Source organism: Rhinatrema bivittatum, chromosome 8 (assembly GCF_901001135.1).
Source record: "Rhinatrema bivittatum chromosome 8, aRhiBiv1.1, whole genome shotgun sequence".
Lineage (NCBI taxonomy): Eukaryota > Metazoa > Chordata > Amphibia > Gymnophiona > Rhinatrematidae > Rhinatrema > Rhinatrema bivittatum.
The window spans coordinates 85,211,567-85,236,262 of record NC_042622.1 but is presented as its reverse complement, the minus strand read 5'-3'; the positions used below and the strand labels follow the sequence as shown (position 1 = coordinate 85,236,262).

The window sequence follows — 24,696 nt, the reverse complement described above, 5'->3', positions numbered from 1 at the left end:
TTCCTGACACAGGAGGTAGGAGCCCGTTCCTCCCTGTTTGTTGATGATGTACCACTTGGCCACCTGATTGTCTGTCTGAATCAGGATGACCTGGTTGGAAAGGCGATCCTGAAACACCCTGAGAGCATATCTGATTGCTCGTAGTTCCAGGAAATTTATTTGGTGTTTGGCTTCCTCTGGAGACCAGGTGCCTTGAGTTTGCAGATTGGCAACATGTGCTCCCCAGCCGAGGTTGGGTGGTAAGGGTTATTTGAGGATCTGGAGCCTGGAAAGGAAGGCCTTGGAGGAGATTGGACTGATTTTTCCCACCAAGCCAGAGACAGGTGAAGCAGCTTGGTGATGTGGACAACAGCTGATAGTGGTTGGAATGATTGAATCCACTGTGACCTTAGAGTCCACTGCATGACTCTCATGGCAAGACGAGCCATTGGAGTGACATGTACCGAGGACGTCATGTGTCTTAGAAAAACTAGGAAGTGACGTGCAGTTGAGTGTTGTCGAGACTGCAGTTGATGGGTGAGAGAAGTGAGAGTGAGAGCTTGTTCAAGGAAGAAATGCTTTTGCTTTGACGGTGTCCAAGTCTGCTCCTATGAATGACAGGGTTTGTGATGGGACTAAGCTGGATTTTGGGTAATTGATGAGAAACCCTAGGGAGATCAGGGTATGCAAGGTGAAACGTAGGGACATCAGAGCAGCTTGCTGGGTGGGAGCCCTGATCAACCAATCATCGAGGTAGGGGTAGACGTGGACACCTTGAGCCCTGAGGAATGCTGCTGCTACTACGAGGCACTTGGTGAAGACTCATGGTGCAGATGCCAGGCCAATTGGTAGCACTTGGTATTGATAGTGCTTTGGGCCTACCAGGAATCACAGAAATTTGCAATGAGACTGAGTTATTGCGATGCGTGTGTAAGCATCCTGGAGGTCTAGAGAGCAGAGCCAGTCTTCCCTTTGCAGAAGGGGAAGGAGGGAACCCAAGGTTACCATCTTGAACTTTTCTCTTTGTAGGTACTTGTTTAAGGCGCGAAGGTCTACTATTGGGCGAACGCCACCTAACGTTTTTGGGATTAGAAAGTACAGAGAATAGAAACAGAGGCCCTGTTGGGAGTAGGGCACTGGTTCGATTGCTCTGGATCAGAGGAGGAGGGAGACTTCCTGATCCAGGAGTGGTGAGTGATTGGATGTTCCCCACGTCAGCCGAGGTGGGAAATCCGGCGGAATGGCAAGAAAGTTGAGATGATAACCTTGAGTGATTATGGCAAGAACCCACTGGTCTGAGGTGATTGTGTGCCAGATGTTGCTGAAGTGGCACAATCAACCTCCCACTGGTACATGCAATAGTGGAGGCTGAATGCTGCTCTCTAGGAAAGAGTGAAAAAACAGATGCTGGACCTGGCTGAGGGGTTGTCTGTGTTTTTTGCCTGCGAGGTTGCCTGGATTGGCCTTTCTGGTAAGGCTTAGTAGAGCGACCTTTGGACGGTGGAGGATATGATTTCCTTTGGCGGTAAAAAAACTTTTTGGGATCCTTTCTGAATGTTTGCTTAGCAGGATATTCAGAAGGCAACAAGAAGAGTTGGTGAAGAGTCTCATGGTGATCTTTGAGCTGTGCCACTGCTTGCTGTATCTGTTCACCAAAAAGATTGTCACCAGTGCAAGGCAAGTCAGATGGTCTGTTCTGGACCTCAGGTCGTAGGTCCAAAGACTTTAGCCAGGCCCACCTCCTCGCAGAAATAGCTGTTGCTGATATCCTGGAAGTGGTGTCAAAAATGTCATATGCTGATCTTATTTCATGTTTGCTCGCTTCTAATTCTTTTTGAGCCAGCGCATGTAATTGCTCTTGAAACTGCTGAGGTAGGGACTCAGCAAAGTCCTGCATTTGCTTAAAGAGGACCCTGTTGTACTGGGTCATATACAGTTGGTAAGAGGCAATGCGGGATATAAGCATTGACCCGTGAAAGACACGCCGACCTATGGCATCCAGGAACTTTTGCTCTTTCCCTGGAGGGAAAGAAGAATGAGGCTTGGAGCGTCGGGCTTTCTTTTGGGCTGACTCAACCACCACTGAATGGTGATCCAATTGGGTTTTTTGAAAACCTGGAGTTGATTGGACTAGGTATGTGGTGTCTGCTTTTTGGTTAACTGATGCCACCGAACCAGGATGCTCCCAATTCCTCTTTAGAAGATCCAAGAGGACATTATGGATAGGGATAGAGGTGATTTCTTTAGGAGCATCCAGAAATTGCAGAAGTTCCATCAGCTGGTGTCTATCATCCTGTTCTGTCTGAAGTTGGAATGGAACCAATTCAGACACTTCCTTCACAAATTTAATGAAGGACAAGTCCTCTGGGGGAGAACGCGACCTGCTTTCAGCAGGAGAGGGTGGTGATGGTAAGTCATCGGTATCCTGGGGTGAGTCATCTGTCCATGTATCATAGGTTTCATCACCAGCACCCCTAGGATCCTCAGAGGGTCGGAATGTTGATATTCCTGAAGGTCCTGGTTGAGGCACCGAAGGCATCGATGGCCGGATCGGGGGCACTGATGGTAGCAAAGACGCTATCGGTGACATCGATGGCCGAGGCATAGGTAGGACTCCCGATGGAGGAAGGAATAACTGTGTTTCTCCTTCTATCGATGAGAGAGGAATTGAGAGACGAATTGGGGAGGAGGGCACCAGGCCAATCAGTGCCCCCGGATCCATCGGAGGAAAAGCAGAGAGCAGCGCTTCCATCCTAGTCAGTAGCGGTGCTAGCGCTACATGGATTGGATCGGTAGCCGGTTCAGGAATCAGCACCGGCGGAATCTTGAAGCCTTGCATCACTCTGCCAATGGCCTCTTGAATCATCTGATCTAATTCCTCTCGGAAACTTGGAGCGTGAAGCCCCGATGCCGGAGGAGGTAGAGGCATAGCCGGAGGGACCACCGTTGGAGGTGGAATCGCGGCTCCTATCACCTGTCCAGGTGAAGGCTGCCTCGGTGACCCAGATCGGGACGATGCCTTTTCTGGACGGGGTTTCTTCGGCAGCGGCTCAGACAGTGGCGATGTCGAGGGCTTGCCTGCGTCGATGGTCTGAGACCTACAGTGTCGATGTTCTTCCCGACGATCTCCTCGGTCTTTTTCCTGCGGAGGAACAGAGAGTGGTCGATGGCTGCGGAGTCGTCGATGCTGGTTGGACATTGGTCGGTGCACGATACTGGCACGACATAGACGGTGTCGGCTCGGACGATATCGAGGCTATGGACAACGTCAGGATTTGAGACAAAGAGAAGTTCCATCTTCTCCATTCTAGCCTTGCGACCTTTTGGTGTCATAAGGGCACATTTGGTGCAAATAAGGACATCATGCTCACTCCCTAAGCACATTACACAGACCTTGTGAGGGTCGGTAATTGACATTGTGCGAGTGCAGTTGGGGCATCGACGGAACCCCGAAGCCATGGCCTCTCAAAAAATTTAGCCGCGGTGTGGTCGACGGCCAGTAGGCCGTGAGGGCCGAACCCAATGGGAATCGACCGGAATCGGGTAAAAAAACTTACCGGACCACCGCGGAAGTAAAAATTCAACAGGGGGACCCCTGTGGGGTATTAAATTATGAAGTAATTCCGTGAGGAAAATTCCTGTCAGGAATCTCTGTAGAGCTCCTTAACCTGCGTGGCTACTGCTGCGCGGAAAAAAGAAGACTGAAGGGGGACCCCTGATGGTTGCAGGGTTAGTGCCATCCTGGGCATGCCCAGTAGGTGCCAGTCAAAGTTCTAGAAACTTTGACAAAAGTGTTCCGTGATTGGGCTCCATCCTGTGATGTCACCCATATGTGAGGACTACCATCCTTGCTTGTCCTGTGTGAGAATGCAGTTTATTACATGATTTTATATAGTGCATATAACATGTTTTCTTTACAGGCAGGATGTGCCACACAATAAACACAGTAATGAGTCTATAATGATATCAACTAATTGCCTGACACCAGCTGTAGGGAGAACACATCCTGAGCTCTGGATTCTGTTTTCTCTATGCAGTACAAGAGAATAAACCAAATATGGTGCTTTATTGGTTAGCTGCACAATTACCTGAAGTCTGATTGGCCATCTGGCGCCGAAGTGCCGCAGCAGCAGCTGCCTGTGTTGCTGGGATGGGGACTGTAGCAGGAGGCGCTCCATGTTTCACTGTTTTGGTCACTAGCATTGTGCTGTCTGCTCCCTGTGGAACTGCTCTGCTCACAGATGCAGGCACTGAAATCAAGAAACAAGAATAACTGTTTCATTTTAAACATGTGTTGGAGAAAACACTGCAGAGTTTGTGACATTAAAATCACTTGGTAAGAAAACGGATGTCACATAGGGAGACTGGGTCAGGCATGAGGTAGGCTTGGAAGTTGCTGGGACCTGTTACACCTCACTTTGAAGTATGAAAGCCCCTCTTAAATCTGCTTTTGACTTCTCTCCTGCTCTGCAGCCTTCTGGTCCTTGAGCTGAAGTTAACTACTATGGTTATCAACTATCATAAAAGCCATCCTAACCCAAGGTTCCCTTCCCCAATAACTCAAAATGGCAATCAAACCTATCCCTAAAAACAACTTGGTTCTGAAAAAATTGGACTACCACCCTGTTTCCAGCCTCCCCTTCCAATCAAAAATAGTGGGAAAAATAGTTTATCTCCAGCTTCTCGATTTCCTGGAAGACGGCAATTTTCTACATAGCCACCAATCTGGGTTCAGGGAAGGCCATGGAACTGAATCTGTCCTGCTGACCATATCAAATAATATTCACCTTCATGCTGATTCAGACAGCAAGTCCCGCTTTGTCCTACTAGATTTATCTGCCACCTTTGACACTGTCGATCACCAACTCCTAATTCGACAGCTAGGTGACACTGCCACCAAAGGCACCGCCATTAAATGTTTTGAATCATTTCTGTTTAACAGAACTCAATCCATTACTTGAACCAATGACTCCTCAAAACTCAGAGGATTCTCATGTGGAGTCCCCCAGGCTCAGTCCTCTCCCCAGTCCTTTTCCATATTCACATTCAACCAATTTGGACCTCTTTGAATCCTTTGGCATTCAACTCTCTGTCAAAATCAGCCCAGACCAGAAGTTCTTCATTGCTAATCTCAATAACTGTCTCACTGCAGTTGCCCAACAGCTCAATGACCACAAAGCAAACTGAACCCCTCCAGATCAGCTGTCAAATATATCAATTACAATCACTACCCCCCATATTAGGTACTCCACTACATCCCAAAGATTTGTTATGAAGCCTAGGAGGTTCTACAAACCAGGATCTCAACATGGAATCCCACATCTCAAAGGTAGTAAGAACCTCCTTCATGCATCTGCAAAAAATCCACCAACTACAAAACTACCTAGACAAATACAGGCTCACCACTGAGATCCATGTATTAATTACCAGCAGAACCGACTATTGCAACTCTTTATTCAATGGCATCTCACAAACAAACATGAAGTGCCTTCAGCTCCTCAAAAGCACAGCTGATAAGAGCCAAAGCCACAGGTCACATCCAACCAATTCTATCTCAACTCCATTGGCTCCCAACTGAAAACTGGATTAAGTTCAAAACCTTACGCATTGTCTTCAAATGTGTGGAGGAACAGACCCCAGAATTCCTCTCTCAACTTATTTTTTTACACACCTACAAGAGCTCGATGATCCTCTCAATTGGCTCTTCATTGTACTCCTCTCCTCTGCTAGACTACCATGTACCAACCTCTGATTCTTCAACTGCTACACTTCAAATATTTGGAACAAGATTCCACTAACTCTAAGCCTAAAGCCCTCACTTTCAGAAAAAAAGTTAAAGCATGGCTCTTCTCTCAGACCTTCCCAACAGAACCCCTTCCTTGAACCCAGACCTTTCAGTAGAATTCTCTATCCCCTGGATTATTCCTTTCACCATCCACCTTGATCAAAGCCTCAGCCCTTTCCTCCAGATACTGTCAGACCATCCCCTAAACTGTTCATTTTGAGCAAGGCCATGGCCCCATTCTGGATGCTACTGCTTGACAAAACTGTCAGAAGCTTGTTGTAAAGTTATCTTAATTGTATAAAATCCTAAAATGGTTACTGTCTGTTAATTAAATTTACCATAATGCGCCTTGAGGCCACTTGTGGTAAAAGGTAGAATATCAAATGTCTACAAATAAAAAACATAAGTAGTGATCCAATAAACCTGGAGAATAACTTTTTGCGGAGCATGTGCTGCACCCTTAGCACATTCGCACTCATACCATGAGCATCTGCCCTGCCTATTCCTTCCCCAGACTACCATCATACTATATCCTCTCTCTCAAAGCACTCACAAACATGCCTAAAACATGCTCTAAGGACAAGCCTAAAATTATAAACCCAAAGCATTTCCCTTCCTACACTGAACATTCACTTTACTTATTTATTCATTCATTCTTCACATTTATAATCTGTCCTTCGAACAAAAGGCACTGAATACAAAAATATTCAACAAAAAAACTCCAAACTTTACAGTGCAATAGTGAAGTATTTCCAGCAGGCGAACCTGTCCCTCTATTCAGAGACAGGGGTGCAGGAGACAGGCCCTTGGTGTACTTACTTAGGTTAACAGCAGGGCCCAGCTGGGGTTTCCCAAACGGTGGAGACTGAGTGACCAGACCAGGCTGAATAGAGGATGTGCGAACCACTGGGGCATGTCGAGGGATACGGGCTGGTGCAACTACCTCCTCCTCCTCCTCCTCTTCTTCCACACTCCTCACATCTTCATTATCTAAAGCCTGGGAGATGGACGATGTGGAGCTAACATCATCCAAATCTTCACAATACTTTGGAGACAGAAACACTGAGCGGGACAGACTGGCTGCAAAACCAAAGGAGAAGAATCACTAAACAGCTGGGAGACCAAGAGAGATAAGACACCCTGGTAAGATTTGCAATTATCAGTCACTTCAATAAATATCTTCTCTAAAAAGTGACGAGATGATGATTACAGAATCATTAAGGTGCACATCTGTCACATGCGTTTCACTTGCAATGAAACCGGGAGCTAAATTCATTTTCAAAATGCATGTTTGAGATGATAGATACCTGGTGCCAAGGAGCGCACAGGAGGAGTCTTTCTCTTGCTTAGAAAACTTCTCAGCTGAGCCTGTTTCACGGAGGATAGTTTGGCTGCAAAAGAACAGAGAGGAGAGTAGTTTTATCCCATAACTCATCTCAAGGGGAGAAGCATGGGGTTAGAATGGTTGGGTCAGCAGTACCAAGCATTGTATCAGCAAATTCAGGTTACTTGTATGTACTCTGAATTATAACTTGCCTGATGATGGGCAGATTAATTATGTGTAAGCAAGTATGAAATTCTCAAACATCAGCAGTGTAACTCATGCCCACATACTGCCACTGAAATTGGAAACAATTATTACACATGGAATAGAAAGGTTTCTTTTACTAATTACATATTGTAACAATGTTATTCGCTGTTTTTTTATACATAATAATGTGCAAGTACACTATTGTTCTCTGCCTCCAGTTCTCTTATTTCTGAAGACAAATTTTTCATTTTGTTAATATGGTCAAAATTGGTCTGCCTATTCAATATGTTTACATTTATATCAGTGGAAAACCTACTTGTGCCACCAAGAATATGGTTTGATTCTGCAGATGAAACGTTTTGGTTTTGAACCATTTTTTTTGTATTCATCTTCACTCAACTTAAGAATAGAATTTTTTAAAATATGAAAATGATATAAAGTAGAAATTTGTTATTACCTGATAATTTCCTTTCTTTCAGTCCAGCCAAACTAATTCAGATGCATGAGTTATGCCCACCAATCAGCAGATACAGAGATATTAACAAGTTCACTGATATCTCCCCTTATAGGCATTGGTGCTGACAACCTGCAACTATTACCTGTAACAAACTAACTTATGAAAAATTTTAATCTCCTTTCTAACTAGGGGGCTTCTAAGGAAACAGACTATTTACAGTGGTAGAGATCAACTTACCTCTTCTCCGCAACAGCATATAATACACTCTTCTACTTACTATCACTGAGACTGCACCTTGAATACTGTGTGCGGTTCTGGTCACTGCATCTCAAAAAGGATATAGCTGCACTGGAGAAAGTGCAGAGAAGGGCGACCAAAATGATAAGGGGCATGGAATGGTTGCCCTGTGAGGAAAGGTTAAGGAAGTTACGGCTGTTCAGCTTGGAAAATAGACGACAGAGGGCTTATGATAGAAGTCTACAAAATCATGAAAGGACTTTAAGAAATCGGTTATTTACTCTCTCAGATAATAAAGGACCAGGGGCCACTCCATGAAGTTAGAATGCAGCTCATTTAAAACAAATTGAAGAAAATTCTTTTTCCCTCAGCGCATAGTTAAGCTCTGGAATTCATTGCCAGAGGATGTGGTTACAGCAGTTAGTGGAAAAAATCTATAAACTTCTATTATAGTAATTAAAAGCAATAATAGCTTGCGATTTATCTGTTTGGGTTCTTGCCAGGTACTTATGACTTGGATTGGCCACTGTTGGAAACAGGATACTGGGTTTGTTGGACCCTTGGACTGACCCAGTATAGCATATCTTATGTTCTTATGAATATCAGACATCTGGCAGTATAGGAAGAGTTCTGGACTGGTTTGGCTGAAATCAAGGAAAGGAATTTATCAGGTAAGAACAAATTTCTCCTTCTAGCCAAACCAGCCCAGATCCATGGGATAAACCCAAGCTATTTCTGAACAGGGCAGGATGCTGCTAAACCTTCTCTCAACACTTCCGAGGCAAAGGAAGCCTCCTCCCTGTCTTGTATATCTAAACGAAGTTTCAAAAAGGAATGGAAGAAATACCAAGTTGCTGACTCACAAATTTTCTGCTGAGAAACCAAAAACGTTCTGCTCATACAGATGCCTAATACTGGACCCTGTCGGAGCAGGTTTGGCAGATGGCCAAGGCAGAGAGGACCGTCCATAGCGAAGTTCACCAGATCCGTGAACCACGGTCTCAGAGGCCACTCCGGCGCCACGAAGACGACCGGCCCCCTATGGAGTTCTATTCTTCTGAGTTCCTTTCCCACCAGAGTCCAAGGTGGGAACACGTAAAGGAGGACATCATGAGGCCAGGGTAGGACCAGTGCATCCACTCCTTCTGAGCAGTGCTCCCTTCTGGGGCTGAAGAATCTGGGGGCCTTTGCATTGCTCAGAGTAGTCTTCAGTTCTAAGTGAGGGACTCCCCACTTGTGCACAATCAAATCCATCGCCTCTCCGGACAACTCCCAATCTCTGGGGTCTAGATGCTGATGACTCAGGAAGTTGGCTTGAATGTTCTCCTTTCCCGCAATATGGGAGGCCCCTAGCCGTTCCAGATGGCACTCCGCCCAGGCTAGCAGCTTGCTGGCTTCCAGGGCAACCGGATGACTCCTTGTGCCCCCCTGGTGATTGATGTAAGCTATCGTGGTGGAATTGTCAGAGAGGACTCGCACAGCTTTGCGAGTGATCAAGGGCAGAAAAGTCTTGAGAGCCAGACGGACCACTCGGGTCTCCAGACGATTGATGTGCCACTGAGACTGGATTGGGGTCCATCGTCCCTGGTAGACTGATTCTGACACACCGCTCCCCAGCCAGAGAGGCTGGCATCCGTTGTCACAACAATCTACTGAGGTGTCTGCAAGGGCATTCCCTTCAACAGGTGGGCAAGAGAGAGCCACCACTGCATGCTATCGATGGTAACATCGGAAAGTGGTAAAGGTGTCAAACTCCTCTGAGACCGGCTTCCAGCGGGATAGCAAAGCTTTCTGCAAAGAACGCATACGCGCAAAAGCCCAGGGATCCAAATCTATAGTTGAAGCCATAGTGCCCAGAACCTGGAGATAATCCCAGGCCATGGGGACTGTGAGAGATAAAAGAAAATTATTACTTACCTGCTAATTTTCGTTCCTGTAGTACCATGGATCAGTCCAGACCGTGGGTTATGTCCCCATTCCAGCAGATGGAGTCAGCCCAAAGCTTCGAGGGGGCGTCACCATAAGTACTACTACCCCCTCTGCAGGAGTTCAGTATCGAGAATATCAAAGCCCGAGGAAACAGAAAACCCCTGAATTGGATCAAGTTTAAACAAGACGGCAACAATAAGCCGTTGAAAATGTAACTAGAGAAACTGTACCGTCCCACCAACGGATGGGAGGCCACATCGCGTGTTGACCCCTAAGAAAACAAGCACAAGACAGTGAACACAGGGAACACGTGAGAGAAAAACAGTAGAAAAGCCACTACCATAGAACAGCTGAGGCGAATCAGCCACCAAAGACAGCCGAGCAGGATGAAGACCCAAGTGCGGTGGGCGTCTGGACTGATCCGTGGTACTACAGGAACGAAAATTAGCAGGTAAGTAATAATTTTCTTTTCCCTGTACGTACCTGGATCAGTCCAGACCGTGGGATGTACCCAAGCTTCCCTAGACCGGGTGGGGTCCTGCGAGGCCCGCTCGTAGAACCTGTTCACCAAAATGTCCATGGACGGACGAGGCGAGGTGTAGGCGATAGTGTCCTGAGAACGTGTGCAACGATTTCCAGGTGGCCGCTCTACAGATTTCTTGCGAAGAGACCGAGCGGGTCTCCGCCCAGGAGGCTGCCTGCGACCGGATGGAATGCGCTACAATGCCAGGCGGCGGGGGCCGCCCCACCCCAATGTAGGAAGCGGCAATACCGGCCTTCAGCCATCTGGCGATGGTCGTCTTCGAGGCCTGAGAACCCTTCCGGGGCCCGGACCAAAGGACGAAAAGATGATCCGAAGTCCGGAAATCATTCGTAGCCTCCAGGTAGATGCGCAGAGTGCGCTTGACATCAAGTAGACGGAGAGACCTCGGTTCAGACGAAGGGAAAGATGGCAGTTCCACCGTCTGATTCACATGGAACGCAGAAACCACCTTCGGAAGGAAGGAGGGCACAGTACGAAGAGACACTCCCGAATCGGAGAATCGGAGATAGGGCTCTCTACACGACAGAGCCTGGAGCTCCAAAATCCGCCGAGCCGAGCAGATGGCCACCAGGAACACAGTCTTGAGAGTGATATCCTTGATCGTCGCATTCCTCAGCGGTTCAAATGAGGTCCCGACATAGAACGTAGTACCAGATTGAGACTCCAGGAGGGACAAGGGTCCCGCAATGGAGGTTGCAAATGTTTGACCCCCTTGAGAAAACGGACGATGTCTGGATGTTGTAACAGCGAACCTCCGTCACGCAGAAGGGAGCCAAGGGCGGCCACTTGAACCCGGAGGGAGTTGTAAGCGAGCCCCTTGTCCACTCCCGCTTGTAGAAACTGGAGGATCTGAGGAACCGACGCCTCCGTGGGTCTTGTGTTCAGGCCGGTACACCACTGCTCGAACACCTTCCAGACCCGCACATAGGCCACAGACGTGGAAGCCTTCCGAGAACGCAGCAGCGTTGACACTACCGCCTCCGGATAGCCCCGTCGCCGGAGGCGGCGCCTCTCAAAAGCCAGGCCGCAAGACAGAAGAGTTCTGCCTGGTCGAAAAATACCGGTCCCTGGTGGAGGAGGCGGGGAAGATGGCCCAGCCGGATGGGTCCGTCGATTACCAGGAGGAGGAGGTCCGCGAACCAAGGACGTCTTGGCCACTCTGGCGCGACGAAGATTACAGTCCCCTGATGAGCCTCTATCCGGCGGAGTAGTCTTCCCACCAGCAGCCACGGGGGGAACGCGTAGAGGAGCAGATCGGCCGGCCACGGGAGCGCGAGAGCATCGACACCCTCCGACCCCGCTCTCTCCGGCGGCTGAAGAAAACGAGGGGCCTTGGCATTTTGTGCAGTCGCCATGAGATCCAGGTGGGGAGATCCCCACCTCCGTACGAGCAACTGCATGGCCTCGTCGGAGAGGGACCACTCTCCGGGGTCCAGCAGCTGACGGCTGAGGAAATCCGCCTGGACGTTGTCCACGCCCGCGATGTGCGAGGCCGCCAGACAGGCCAGGTGCCTCTCCGCCCACTGCATCAGCATTGCGGCCTCGATCGCGACCTGCGGGCTTCGAGTGCCGCCCTGTCGATTGATGTAGGCCACCGTCGTCGCGTTGTCCGATAAGATTGACTTCTCGATTCCGAAGGAGTGGAAGGAAGTGGAGGAGCGCCAGCCTGACCGCTCTGGTCTCCAGACGATTGATGGACCACTTCGCCTCTTCCGCGGACCACGTCCCTTGTGTGGCGCTGCGGTCGCAGACTGCTCCCCAGCCTGTGAGACTGGCGTCGGTGGTTACCACTACCCAATTTGGCAGATCGAGGGAGACGCCGCGAACCAGATGCTCCGGGACCATCCACCAGGCCAGACTGCTCCTGGCAACCTGGGGCAGTGGAAGGATCACCTGGTAGTCCTGCGAAAGAGGTTTCCAACGGGAGAGGAGTGCTCGTTGCAGAGGTCGGAGGTGCGCAAAAGCCCAAGGGACCATGTCGATGGTGGAACCCATGACCCCCAGGAGCTGCAGATAGTCCCAGGAGGTGGGAGCTGGTAATGCAGAAAACCCCTGTATGTGCTCCCGCAGGGCTTGCGCCTTGTCCTGGCGTAGGAAGACCGCTCCCAGACGGGTGTCGAAGGTCGCCCCCAAGAAGTACAAGCGCTGCGAGGGCACGAGGGAGCTCTTGGAGAAGTTGACCACCCATCCCAGGGACTGCAGAAACTCTATCACCCTGGCCACAGCAGCCTGTCCATGCCGAAACGACTTCGCTCTGATGAGCCAATCGTCCAGATAGGGGTGGACTAGAATACCCTCCTTCCGAAGGGCAGCCGCCACGACAACCATTATCTTGGTGAAGGTGCGCGGGGCCGTTGCCAATCCGAACGGAAGCGCCACAAACTGGAAATGCTGGTCCAGGATCTTGAAACGTAGAAGCCGATGATGCTCCCGCCGGATGGGGATGTGCAGATAGGCCTCCGTCAGGTCCAAGGAGGCCAGGAACTCCCCTCGATGCACCGCCGCGATCACTGAATGCAGCGTTTCCATGCGGAACCGGGTCACTCGAAGAGATTTGTTGACTTCCTTCAAGTCCAGTATGGGGCGGAAGGAACCGTCTTTCTTCGGTACGACGAAGTAGATGGAATAGTGACCCAAGCCCACCTCTCCGGAGGGCACGGACACAATGGCGCCTATCTCCCACAGTCTGTCCAGTGTCAGCTGGACCGCCCTTCGCTTGATGGCAGAGCCGCAAGGGGAGAAAATGAACCGTCCCTTGGGAGTGCGGACAAACTCCAACTCGTAGCCCCGTCCTATGGTGTCCAAGACCCACTGATCCGAGGTGATCCGCGCCCACTCCTCGTAGAAGAACGCTAGCCGCCCCCCAATCTTGGGGACGGCGGAGTGGGCGAGCTGAACATCATTGCGAGGACTTGGGAGAAGGTTGTCCCGCCGAGGAAGCGGGACGCGCGGGGCGGCGCCCGCGAAAGGAGCGCGACCAGGGCTGAGACCTGGAGGGGGGGGGGTCGGGCTGTCGCCGGTCTGTAACTCCTATATCGTCTTTGCGCCCTGGCTCTGGTCCGGGAGGACGAGAAAGCCCTGGTGGAGCGATATCTGTCTTCCGGCAGGCGATGGACCGCGTTTTCCCCCAGCGACTTGATGATCTGGTCCACATCCTCCCCAAATAGGAACTTACCCCTGAATGGCAGGGAACCCAGGCTCGACTTGGAGGACGTGTCCGCCGCCCAGTTGCGTAGCCATAGGAGCCGACGCGCCGCCACCACAGAGGCCATGGAGCGGGCGAGGACCCTGAAGAGATCATAGGAGGCGTCAGCCCCGTAAGCCACCGCGGCTTCCAGCCTATCCGCTTGAGCGGCCTCCTCGGGTGGCAGCACCTGAGAAGTGAGCAGTAGCTGCACCCAGAGGAGACTAGCCCGCTGGGCAAGCGAGCTGCACATCGCCGCCCGCAGCCCCACTGCGGAGACCTCGAAGACCCGCTTGAGGAAGACTTCCAACTTGCGATCCTGCGTGTCCCTTAACGCCGCTCCACCCGTCACCGGAATGGTGGTCCTTTTCGTGACCGCCGTCACCGCGGAGTCCACCCTGGGTACCTTGATGAGATCCAGAAAATCTTCCGGCAGCGGGTACAGCCTCTCCATGGCGCGGCTGCCCTTTAGAGCAGCCTCCGGGGAATCCCATTCCCTGGTGAGGAGTTGCAGAAACGACTCGTGAATGGGAAATGCCCGCGCCCGCGGACGAAGTGCTGCCAGTACCGGATCTCCCTTCTTCGAAGACGTGACTACAGCCGGCGCGACGGGAGCTGGCGGGGGATCGAGGTCCAACCCCTGAATGATCTGCGGGATTAAGTCATCCAGCTCATCCCGCTGGAAAAGGCGCAGCGTGCGTGGATCCTCCCCCTCTGACGTAGAATCCCCTTGTCCCGTAGCGGCAGGGTCCGATCCTGGGGAAACCGGGTCCGACCCAGTCCCCCCTGAACCCACGGGGAGCCGGACGTGGGCGGGGAGCTGCGGGGCCCGTACGCCCACCGGCGGGGGAGGGGCCGGAGAGAGGGCCGAAGGCCGCGGTAGCTTGGGTGGTGGAGGCCCCACGGGAGCCGCCAGTTCCTGCAGGTACGCTGTATGCATCAACCGAATGAACTCTGGAGAAAACCCCGGCCTACTCGGGGTGACCTCCGCGGGTGGGGGCCCCGGGGGACCCTGTCCCTGTGAGTCCACCTCCGTAGCTGCCTCCGGTAATAAGATCGGGGGAGGGCCCTCCGAGGCCTCCCCATCCTCCAGCACCGTCTGATCCCCTTCGGGGGCGCAGCGCGTGCAAAATGGCCGCCGTTCCCGCCAGGAATGGGGGAGGGGCCGGCCCACGCCGCCCGGGCAAGGCTGCGAACGCTGAAAAATAAGTACGGGGCCCGGACGTGCCTTCCCCCCCTGGGAGGCACCTAGCACAGATGCCCTCCCTAGAAATGCGCGATCCTGGCTCGCCGCAGGCCGAGCAACGCAACGGCCGCGGCATGGCACGCGCTTAGAAAGACAGCCCCGACGGTGAAAAAACACTCGGCAGCCTCGGGGGGGGCGGGGGGGGGGGGGCCGCGAGACGGCGCGCCGCTGCGGGGGGGGCCCGGACGGCCCGTACTACCCGCCGAGAAAAGAAACCCAAGCGGCGCCGCGGGGGGGCCTTCCTGGCCTCACAGCCCGCCGAAATAGCTCTCCCTGCTGCCCACGAGGAGCCGGCAAAAATGGCCGCGGGAGCAAGCGAAGGAGGCCGGTCTCACCGGCAGTCGCAGTAACCAAGCTGAAAAGAAAAGTACAGCCAAGAAATAACAGCAAAGCGACTTACCCCGGGAGAGACACAGACCAGCGCTGAGAGCAAAGAAAAAGGAAGGCAGAGAGCCAGCACAACAGAGAAGCCACGCCTCCCCAATTAACCAATTAACCCTTTTTTTTTTTTTTAAACTAAAGTACAACTTGATCCAAGACCAAAGCTAACAATACAGAGAAGAAAGCCCTAAACAAGGGGAAACAAGAAAGTTTCTAGGAAATCGGGAGCAAGCCCAGATTCCACTACTCGCATCTGCTGGAGTCAGAAGATACTGAACTCCTGCAGAGGGGGTAGTAGTACTTATGGTGACGCCCCCTCGAAGCTTTGGGCTGACTCCATCTGCTGGAATGGGGACATAACCCACGGTCTGGACTGATCCAGGTACGTACAGGGAATAGATGTTGGACTTGACCCATGAGCTTGAGTGCACGGACCTCGGGTAACAGAACTTTGCCCACATGAGTGTCGAAGCGTGCTCCTAAGAATTCGAGGACCAAGAGGGCTTGAGGTTGCTCTTTGAGAAATTGACTATCCACTCGAGGGAGGTGAGAACCAACAAGACCTGGTTGACCGCTATCACGCACAGGTCCTCCGACTTTGCCTGAATAAGCCAGTCGTCCAGGTACGGGTGGACTAGGACTCCCTCCCACCTGAGGAAGGCCGCCACTACCACCATGATCTTGGTAAATGTGCGTGGTGTGGTGGCGAGACCGAATGGGAGTGCTCGAAACTGAAAATATTGTCCCAGGATGTTGAGACGAAGAAATCTCTGGTGTTCCTGGCGGACCGGGATGTGAAGGTAGGCCTCTGTCAGGTAGAGAGAGGCAAGGAACTCCCCCTGTACGAACCGTCGCTATGACCGCCCTCGGGGTCTCCATCCGAAAATTGGGAACCTTGAGGCCTTGTTGACTCTCTTGAGGTCCAGGATCAGTCGAAAGTAGCCATCCTTTTTGGGGACAATGAAATAGATGGAATACTGGCCGGATCCCTGTTCCTGGAGGGGGACCGGGACTATGGCACCGAGTGCTTGAAGCCTGTTGAGAGTCTGGCACACTGCTGAGCGCTTCCGAGTTCCGCAGGGAGAGATGAAGTAGAGGTCCGGGAGATCCCGAGCAAACTCTAATCCGTAGCCTCTTTCGATTACTTCGAGGACCCACTGATTCAAAGTAATTTTGGCACACTCCTCAAAAAATAGGGACAGCCGACCACCTAAGTCTGGAACGGAGGAATGGGCCAGGCGTATCTCATTGTGAGGACTTTGCGGCGGTGTCTTGATGGCTACAGTCTTGGAAGGGCCATCTGCCCTGAAAGGAGTGAGTCCATGCTGGAGACCTAGTGGAGGTGTTTCGTTGAAAAGCTCCACGTGGTTCGCTGTACCTGCGCTGCCCCCAGAAACGAGAGTGTGACAGAAAAAAGGATCTGGACTGCTTGGGGCGGGGTCTTCCGGTAGCTTATGAACCTTGTTGTTACCCAAGGATTTGATAAGCTGGTCCAGGTCTTCGCCAAAAAGTAACTTATCCTTGAAGGGTAGAGTACCCAACTGCGATTTACAAGAGGAGTCTGCAGCCCAATCGCCTGGCTGACACCAGAGACTATAGCTCTGGCTTGCACCCTGAGGAGATGATAGAGAGCATCAGCCCCATACGCAATCGCACCTTCCAGCCTTTCTGCCTGTTCCGCCTCTGCAGACGGGAGGTCCTGGGTGCTGAGTAATTGTTGAACCCACCTGAGGCTTGCCTGCTGCACAAGACTGCTACAGACTGTGGAGATTGAACCCCGAGCTCCGCCAGGACTGCAGGAATGAGGGGTTCCAACTCCTCCCTCTGGAGCAGATGTACCACTTGAGGGTCATCACCCTCCAAAGAAGCCTGTTTCCTTTGCTCCTCATCCATACCCCCCGCGGGAGGGGGAGGAGAGGCTCCTGTACCTGCAGCCGCACTGCCCGGCACGTCCGGAGCGGCAGACCCTCCTGAAACCACCGCGCCTTTTAACTTCGTGACCCTTAGAGACGTGGGAACATTGGCATGCTTGGCTACCTTGGAGGGCGGTCCCTGCGTAGGTCTGACTGGCAAGGCACCACCTTGCAGAGACCTGGAAGCCAAAAAGGCTTTATGCATAAGGAGGACAAAATCTAAAGAAAAGGGTCCTCCTGTAAAAAAAACCTGATCCTGATCTGCATTCTCATCAGGAGTTGCAGGGACTGGATACAGTGTTGGTGGAAGCTCCCCCTCCCCCACAGCCCTTGCTTGAGCTGCAGCACACAAGTACTTAAGATGGCTGCCGTCCTTGCACTGAGGGAGAAAGGATCAGCTCTGAGCTCCTGCAGAGCCTGACGTTTTTTGAGCCCTACGAGCTTGGCTGTTGCTGCAGACTCTGAAAAAGAGCCCCCCACCCCCCCAGAAGGCACAGCGAGCAAATCCCAGTCCTAGAAAACCGCACAGCCAATTCCTCACATGCTATACAGAAGGATGGCCGCGGCATGGTGGGGGGAAAAAACGGATCACAAAACACGAAATCGGCCACAAACATGGCGATTCAGGTGGGAAAGGGTCCTGGATTGCAGCTGACCAAAAAAGAAAAATTTTATTTTTCCAAGTGCTTAGACACACACGGGTGAAGAGAGGGACTGGACCACCAGTAATCACTTCCCCGGCTGCTTACCTTGCTGGACCTGCAATGAAAAGCGTGGGTAAGCTGTGCCTCCGATGGTCTTTTTTTTTTTTTTTCCCAAAGAAACGAGCAGAGGAATGGGAGCCTCTCTGCTAAAAGACCTGAGGGCAGGCGCAAAAAGGGGGCGTGACTGGACCACCAGTATCACCCCTTTAAGCCAGGCAAGTGGTCACTGGGAAGAGGGGTCCCAGGCTGAGTACTCAAGGGGAAAATCCCTCCTGGGACCCTGAAAGAGCTGTGATTCAGAGCTGTCTCACATAGACAAGAAGTTTGATTTCCTTCAAATTCTTTTTTTTGTTACATACAGAAATTAATCAATACTTGCTTGATCCTGGAAACAATCAGAAGGAGAAAGAAAGAAATCACCACAGTGTGGAAAACAGAGAAAGCTAGGGAACCGCAAGTTCAACTGCCTGCCTCTGCTAGGAGGCAGAGAAATACTGAAGGGACGCAGGGTGAGCACTGTCCTGATATAGGATACCTTTTCAGTTTTTCTCTGTCTCCCTCTGCTGGACATGAGGCTCAACCCACTGTCTGGACTGATCCAGGTACGTACAGGGAACCTTTGATTGGTGACCACCTATGTCCTGAATCAGAGGCTGGGTCCCTGAAACTTCACTGGGAGCTATGAGAGGATCCTTCCATCCCTGGGGATCCATCCTTACCACTGCTCTTGGATACACAAAAGGACTAAAACCATCTAAACAGCAGAGGTCTCTGACTGCCAGAAGACCTTCCTTGTTTAAGCCTTCTTGAATCTCAAAATCTATTTTGTGCCTATATAGTACGCAATGTAACCTTAGGCCTGTCTTCTGAGAATCTAGGCACCTCAGAATCTCCCCAAATCTTGGCCATCTTCTCTAAAGCTTTGCCAACAACAGATTCCCCTTAAAGGGAAACTTTGTAACATTGGTCTTAGAAACCAGTTCCGCAACCATGGAAACCTCCTAGCTGCCACAATGGAAGCCATGCTCCTAGTGAAAGTGAGAACCAAGTCAAAAGGACACAACCAAAAAAGCTGTTCCAGGTTCCAAATGAGAGGTGTCTTCTAAGACTGCACTACCAGCATCCAAGATCTCTTCTTGAAAGCACTGCAACAGATGCAAACTAGACCTTGCCATAAAACAGCTGCAAGCAGTCACCTGTAGCACCATACTGGAGGCTTCTAAGTTCTGCTTTAGCACAGACTCTATCTTTCTATACTGTGCATCTTTAAGAACAGTGCTTCCTTCCAATGGAATAGTAGTCTGCTTGGTAACAAACCAGAGCATCCACCTTTGGAAACCTAAGGAATATAGTTTGGCCAATGTGTGCATCCTATTTCAGATTTATTAAATCCTTTACTGCCTTATGCAGGCAAAAGGATTTAGAGGGCTTTCTAACACTGATCATAATAGGGTCTTCAGCACAACTGGAAACTTCCTCCTTGACCTCCGTAATGTTCAACATCAGCAAAGACAGAGAAATTAAGGAAGAAAGTTCCTCCTTGTAAAAGAGATGCATCATGGAAATGTCATCCTTTCCCTCAGGAGGAAATTTGCCTTCTTCCAATTCTCCTTCATTGCTAGCAGCTCAGATGACTTCAAAGTCAACTAAAGAGTCCACTGACCCAGATAAATTTTCTATATCTCCTTTCCCATTTTTCCTCTTTTCTGGACCTTTTTCTACCTGCTCCTCTTGACACCCCCTTGGAGGGGGAGGGGGGAGAAGGAATTATTGGAGCACATTCTGTGGCTGAACTCTGTCCCATACTGAAAGACTGATGTAAGCACTTCATAAATTCTTTAGACACCGAAGTCTAGGTCAATGAGGAGGCCTTCAATGCTGAAAAGGAAGGAGCTGCCAAGGTCTGCTCTACCAAAGACAAATCTGGTGTTCACTCTGCAGGACAGAGAGGGAGGTTCCAGTTCCCTTTCTCTAAACTGTGCATTAAAGATGGCTGCCGTTACCGCCATGACAGTCAGCCCACCAGCAGGAACAGACTGAATGACTGGCCCCGCTGATGCAGTCCTGCCTGGGGCCTCCAAATCAGAGCTCCTCCAAGTTCCCTCTCTCCTTCACACACACCCAGCATATCTTTGATGCTCCCCTCGAAGATAGCCACCGCACAATGCATTTTTCTTCCCATACTCTGCAGAGGAAGCCAGGTTGCCCCTGCACCACATCCCAAACAAATAGCACACTGCCACAGCCTGGAATAATGGGGAAGAATTAATTCACCTGGTGACCTTGTTCGAGAACTGCCATTGCTGCCTGATCAGGAACTGTGCTCCTCTTTCTTTTCCTTAAACATTTTATCTCTGCGGACAAAACAAGGATCTCTTTTTTGAGAGGAGGGGAGACCCCAAAGTACAAAAAATGAAGGGGGAGGGGCCAATTATAATGCTAACCCAAGTTCAATCCAGAAACTAAACTGGAAGCCCCCTGGACCAGTCTATGAGCAGCTGAGGGAGTATTAGCCTTTCACCTCAGGAGCTGCCTTTCAAGATTAATGATTCCTTTTGACTGAGGGCTATGTTCAACAGAGGAAAGGAGTACTAACCTTTCAACTCAGGAGCTGCTCTCTGTCCTTTCATCCATCCTAACCAGGCCTTAGTCCACAGCACGAGATGCTCATCTATCATCTGCTGGAGACAGAGAATACTGGCAGGCTAATATCAGCATGGATGCCTATAAGGGCAACATCAGCAAACCTGTTGTCTGCTGGTTGGTGAGCATAACCTATGCATCTGGACTGGTCTTGCTGAATGAAAAGCAAAAGGGAGATGCTGTGACAGAACAGACACTGTGGGGCAAGGTTCAAATCTGCAGCATCTATTCACCTATGATCTATGTTAAAAAGTAGAATTGATGCAGACAAATATATAAGTTAGTCTGTTGTGAGGTTTGTCCATAGCTCATTGAAAGGCACAAGCTGAGGGCACAGATCCTGCAACTTTCTGGAAGCATATGAACAAATTAATGGGGAGGGCATGCATATGATACACCACCATATCAACAGCATGAGTCAGTGCTAAGCCAGAAGTCAGGCTTACAACATGAGAATCAAAGCAAAAACAAAAAGGGACAGAAAATTCTGAGAAATGTTTACCTGGCTGCTTTGGTTGGGGTTTGGCTAAAGACTCCAAGGTGGTCTTGGTCAAAGCATTGCGGAGACTTTCAAGTTCACTGTCAAAGCTAGAGAGAGAGGGAGAAATAATAAGAAAAAGAGAAATAAGGAGAAGAGGAGGATAACAGGGCAAGCACTCCATGAAAATATGTACTAATAGCTTTTTGCTGCTGCTTTTTTTTTTAATTTTTTTTCTAAATGAATCTCTCCCCCAACAAGTACTTTAACTTCTTTAAAAAGCCAGTACTAGGCCTAACTCTGGAACACAAAGCACTTTCATTTCTGGGGTTGGATTTCTACTAGTGCTTGCTTGAGATATACTGGCAGGACTCACAATACAATCCTGACATCCAAAACTACAAATCAGTTTAAAAAAATAAATAAAGGGATGAATTAAAGGATGTGACTGGCTGATTGATCCCAAACTCTCAGATGAAAATATAGTCAGAATGTCTTCCTGCTCATCTTTGAAGGAATTCTATTTGTTATATAAAGTAAAAATCTTTCACTTTTGTTTCTGTTCTCAGAGTTTAGCCCTTCCTCAAGGCTATACAAACCTGGTAGAGGGAGGATTACCAATAGGATAGTGCCATACCAAGGTACAAACTATATCGCAATGATGGGGAGAAACAACTTGATGGGGAGGTGGAGCTTTATGACCAGGATAGCAGAGTCCAACAGGATAAAGATCTTGCAGGAGTCTAAATGCACAAAATAATTTTTATGGGCAGAAATCCCATGTGTGCCAGGGTAGAGTATAGTGATAAGACTATACTACCGTCCACCAGGCCAAAATGATGAGAAGGATGATAAAATGCTAAAAGAAATTAGGGAAGCTAACCAAATTGATAATGAAGTAATAAAGGAAAATTAGTTCTTACCTGTTAATTTTCGTTCCTGTAGTACTACGGATCAGTCCAGCCCATGGGTTGAGTCTCTTGTCCAGCAGATGGAGACAGACCAAAATTGAAAGGGTATCCTATATTAGGACAGAGCCTACCCTGCAGCCCTTCAGTAAAACCATTGTCAAAGCAGAAAATAAACAGGAAGTAATCAAGCAAGTAACAAGAGAACTCGAGCAACCAACCAGAGAACTCAAAAACATGAACAAGTGGAAAGATTGGATGGACTCTGCAGATAAGCGCTCCTGCATAAAAGTCCATGGTCATCATAAAGATGCTTCTGGTGCCTCTAATTATAACCACAGAAGAAATTCACTCTGAATCCTGCAAAAAGAGGAAGGAAGCTTTGAGCGGATAGTAGGAAGTAAAGGGAAGGGCGTGTGGACTGATTCGTGGTACTACAGGAACGAAAATTAACAGGTAAGAACTAATTTTCCTTTCCCTGTACATACCTGGATCAGTCCAGACCATGGGATGTACCAGAGCTTCCCTAAACAGGGTGGGACCGAGACAGTCCCGCTCGAAGCACCTGCCGGCCAAAGGAACCAAAGACAGGCGTCTGAACATCAAGGCGGTAATGCCGAGCAAAAGTGTGTAGAGACTTCCACGTAGCTGCCCTGCACATCTCCTGCGGAGAGACTGACTGACTCTCTGCCCAAGAAGTAGCTTAAGAACGCAAGGAATGAGCCTTCAGACCCTTCGGAACTGCCCGGCCCTGACAGAGAGGCCGACGCTATCGCCTCCTTCAACCAATGAGAGATCGTGGTCTTAGAGGCCTGTTTGCCCCAGTTGGGCCCACTCCATAAGACAAAAAGATGACCCGAATCTTGGAATTCATTGGTAACCTGAAGGTAACGCTTGAGGACGCGTTTCACATCCAGGCGGTGTAGATCATTCCCAACCGTACTTGCAACATCCGCGGGAGGGAACGAAGGAAGCTCCACAGACTGACTGACATGAAAGGAAGACATCTTTCGGCAAGAAAGACGGGACAGTTTTAAGAGACCCCCCGAGTCCAAAAAACGCAGGAAGGGCTCCCTGTATGACAACGCCTGAATCTCCCACACCCATCTGGCGGAGTAAATAGAGACTAAAAATACCGTCTTGAGGGTCAAATCCTTGAGAGTAGAGTGGCGGAGAGGCTTGAAGGGAGCTAGGCAGAGAGCCCGGAGGACCAAACTGAGGCTCCACGAGGGACAAGTGGAACGCAGCGGCGGCTTCAAATGTTTAACTCCCTTGAGGAAACGGACAACATCTGGATGAGAAGCAACCGCATAACCTTCAAGAATTTCCCTCTCCCATGGATGATCCAGTTCTGGGGGTACTCTGATCTGGGATACTTCCAGTTAAGGCTGTGGGTAACCCATCCTCTGAATGGGAGGAGCTGGGCTTAGCAAAGTTCGGGGAGGCCAACTCTCTATGGGCTTCCTCACAGTGCTCACATAAGTTGGAATCCAGATCAGACTGTGAAGGCCTAATATGACAAGCAGCGCAGAGAAAAAGGCGCTTATGTTTTTTGGCTGCCGGAGCCATTGGCGGCGGTAAAGGAAAATTAGTTCTTACTTGATAATTTTCGTTCCTGTAGTACCACGGATCAGTCCGGACCATGGGTTGAGCCTCCTTTCTAGCAGGTGGAGACAGAATAAAACTGAAAGGATATCCTATATGAGGACAGAGCCTACCCTGTAGCCCTTCAGTATAACTATTGTCAAAGCAGAGGAAGAAAAACATCATGGAACAAGCAAGTAACAGCAGAACTCACAACGAGAGAACTCTGAAAGATTATTTGAACGAGAGAAAACAGTGAATGAACTCTGTGCATGGACACTCTTGCATAAATGCCCACAATTATCACATAGATGCTTCCGGTGCCTCATATTAAGGAACAGATAGTACAATGTAGGATATAGCATGGTAGGAATAGAATAAGGATTTTCGAGCGGACAGGAAGAAAAAAAATGGGAAGGGCGTCTGGACTGATCCGTGGTACTACAGGAACGAAAATTATCAGGTAAGAACTAATTTTCCTTTCCCTGTACGTACCTGGATCAGTCCAGACCATGGGATGTACCAAAGCTTCCCTAGACAGGGTGGGACCTTGACAGGCCCGCTCGAAGTACCTGCCGCCCAAAAGAACCAAAAACTGGCGCTTGAACATTAAGGCGGTAGTGTCGAGAAAAAGTATGCAGGGACTTCCAGGTAGCTGCCCTGCATATCTCCTGCAGGGAGACCGACTGACTTTCAGCCCAGGAAGCCGCCTGTGAACGCAAGGAATGGGCCTTGAGGCCCTCTGGGACCTGGCATCCCTGACATATGTAAGCCAAGGATATCGCTTCCTTCAACCAGCGAGATATCGTAGTCTTAGAGGTCTGTTTGCCCCGGTTGGAGCCACTCCATAACACAAAGAGACGATCCAACACTCGAACGTCATTAGTGACCTCCAGATAATGCGTTTCACATCCAGACGGCGTAGGTCATCCCCACCAGGGCTTGCAATGTCCGCAGAAGAGAACACGGGGAGCTCGACCGACTGATTGACATGAAAAGAAGACACGACCTATGGTAAGATTGACGGAACCGTCTTGAGAGAGACCAAGGAATACGAAAAACCTAAGAAAGGCTTGCGGCAAGACAACGCTTAGATCTCAGACACCCGTCTGGCGGAGCAAATGGAAACCAGGAATACCATCTTGAGCGTCAAATCCTTGCGAGTGGAACGGCGAAGGGGCTCAAAGGGAGCC

At 50.1% G+C, this 24,696-nt stretch overlaps 1 protein-coding gene across 2 annotated transcripts in view; it reads right to left on the bottom strand.

Annotated features, from left to right (window-relative positions):
* Positions 1–24,696, bottom strand: part of NUP214 (nucleoporin 214) — a 232,051-nt gene that overhangs the window by 116,728 nt on the left and 90,627 nt on the right. For both annotated transcript variants that reach the window (XM_029612981.1, XM_029612982.1), the window contains exons 20-23: positions 21,036–21,121; positions 7,072–7,155; positions 6,584–6,844; positions 4,068–4,229 (exon numbers count right to left, since the gene is read on the bottom strand). In XM_029612981.1, the coding sequence (XP_029468841.1) occupies positions 4,068–4,229; positions 6,584–6,844; positions 7,072–7,155; positions 21,036–21,121 (593 nt within the window). The remainder of the gene's footprint in view (positions 1–4,067; positions 4,230–6,583; positions 6,845–7,071; positions 7,156–21,035; positions 21,122–24,696) is intronic.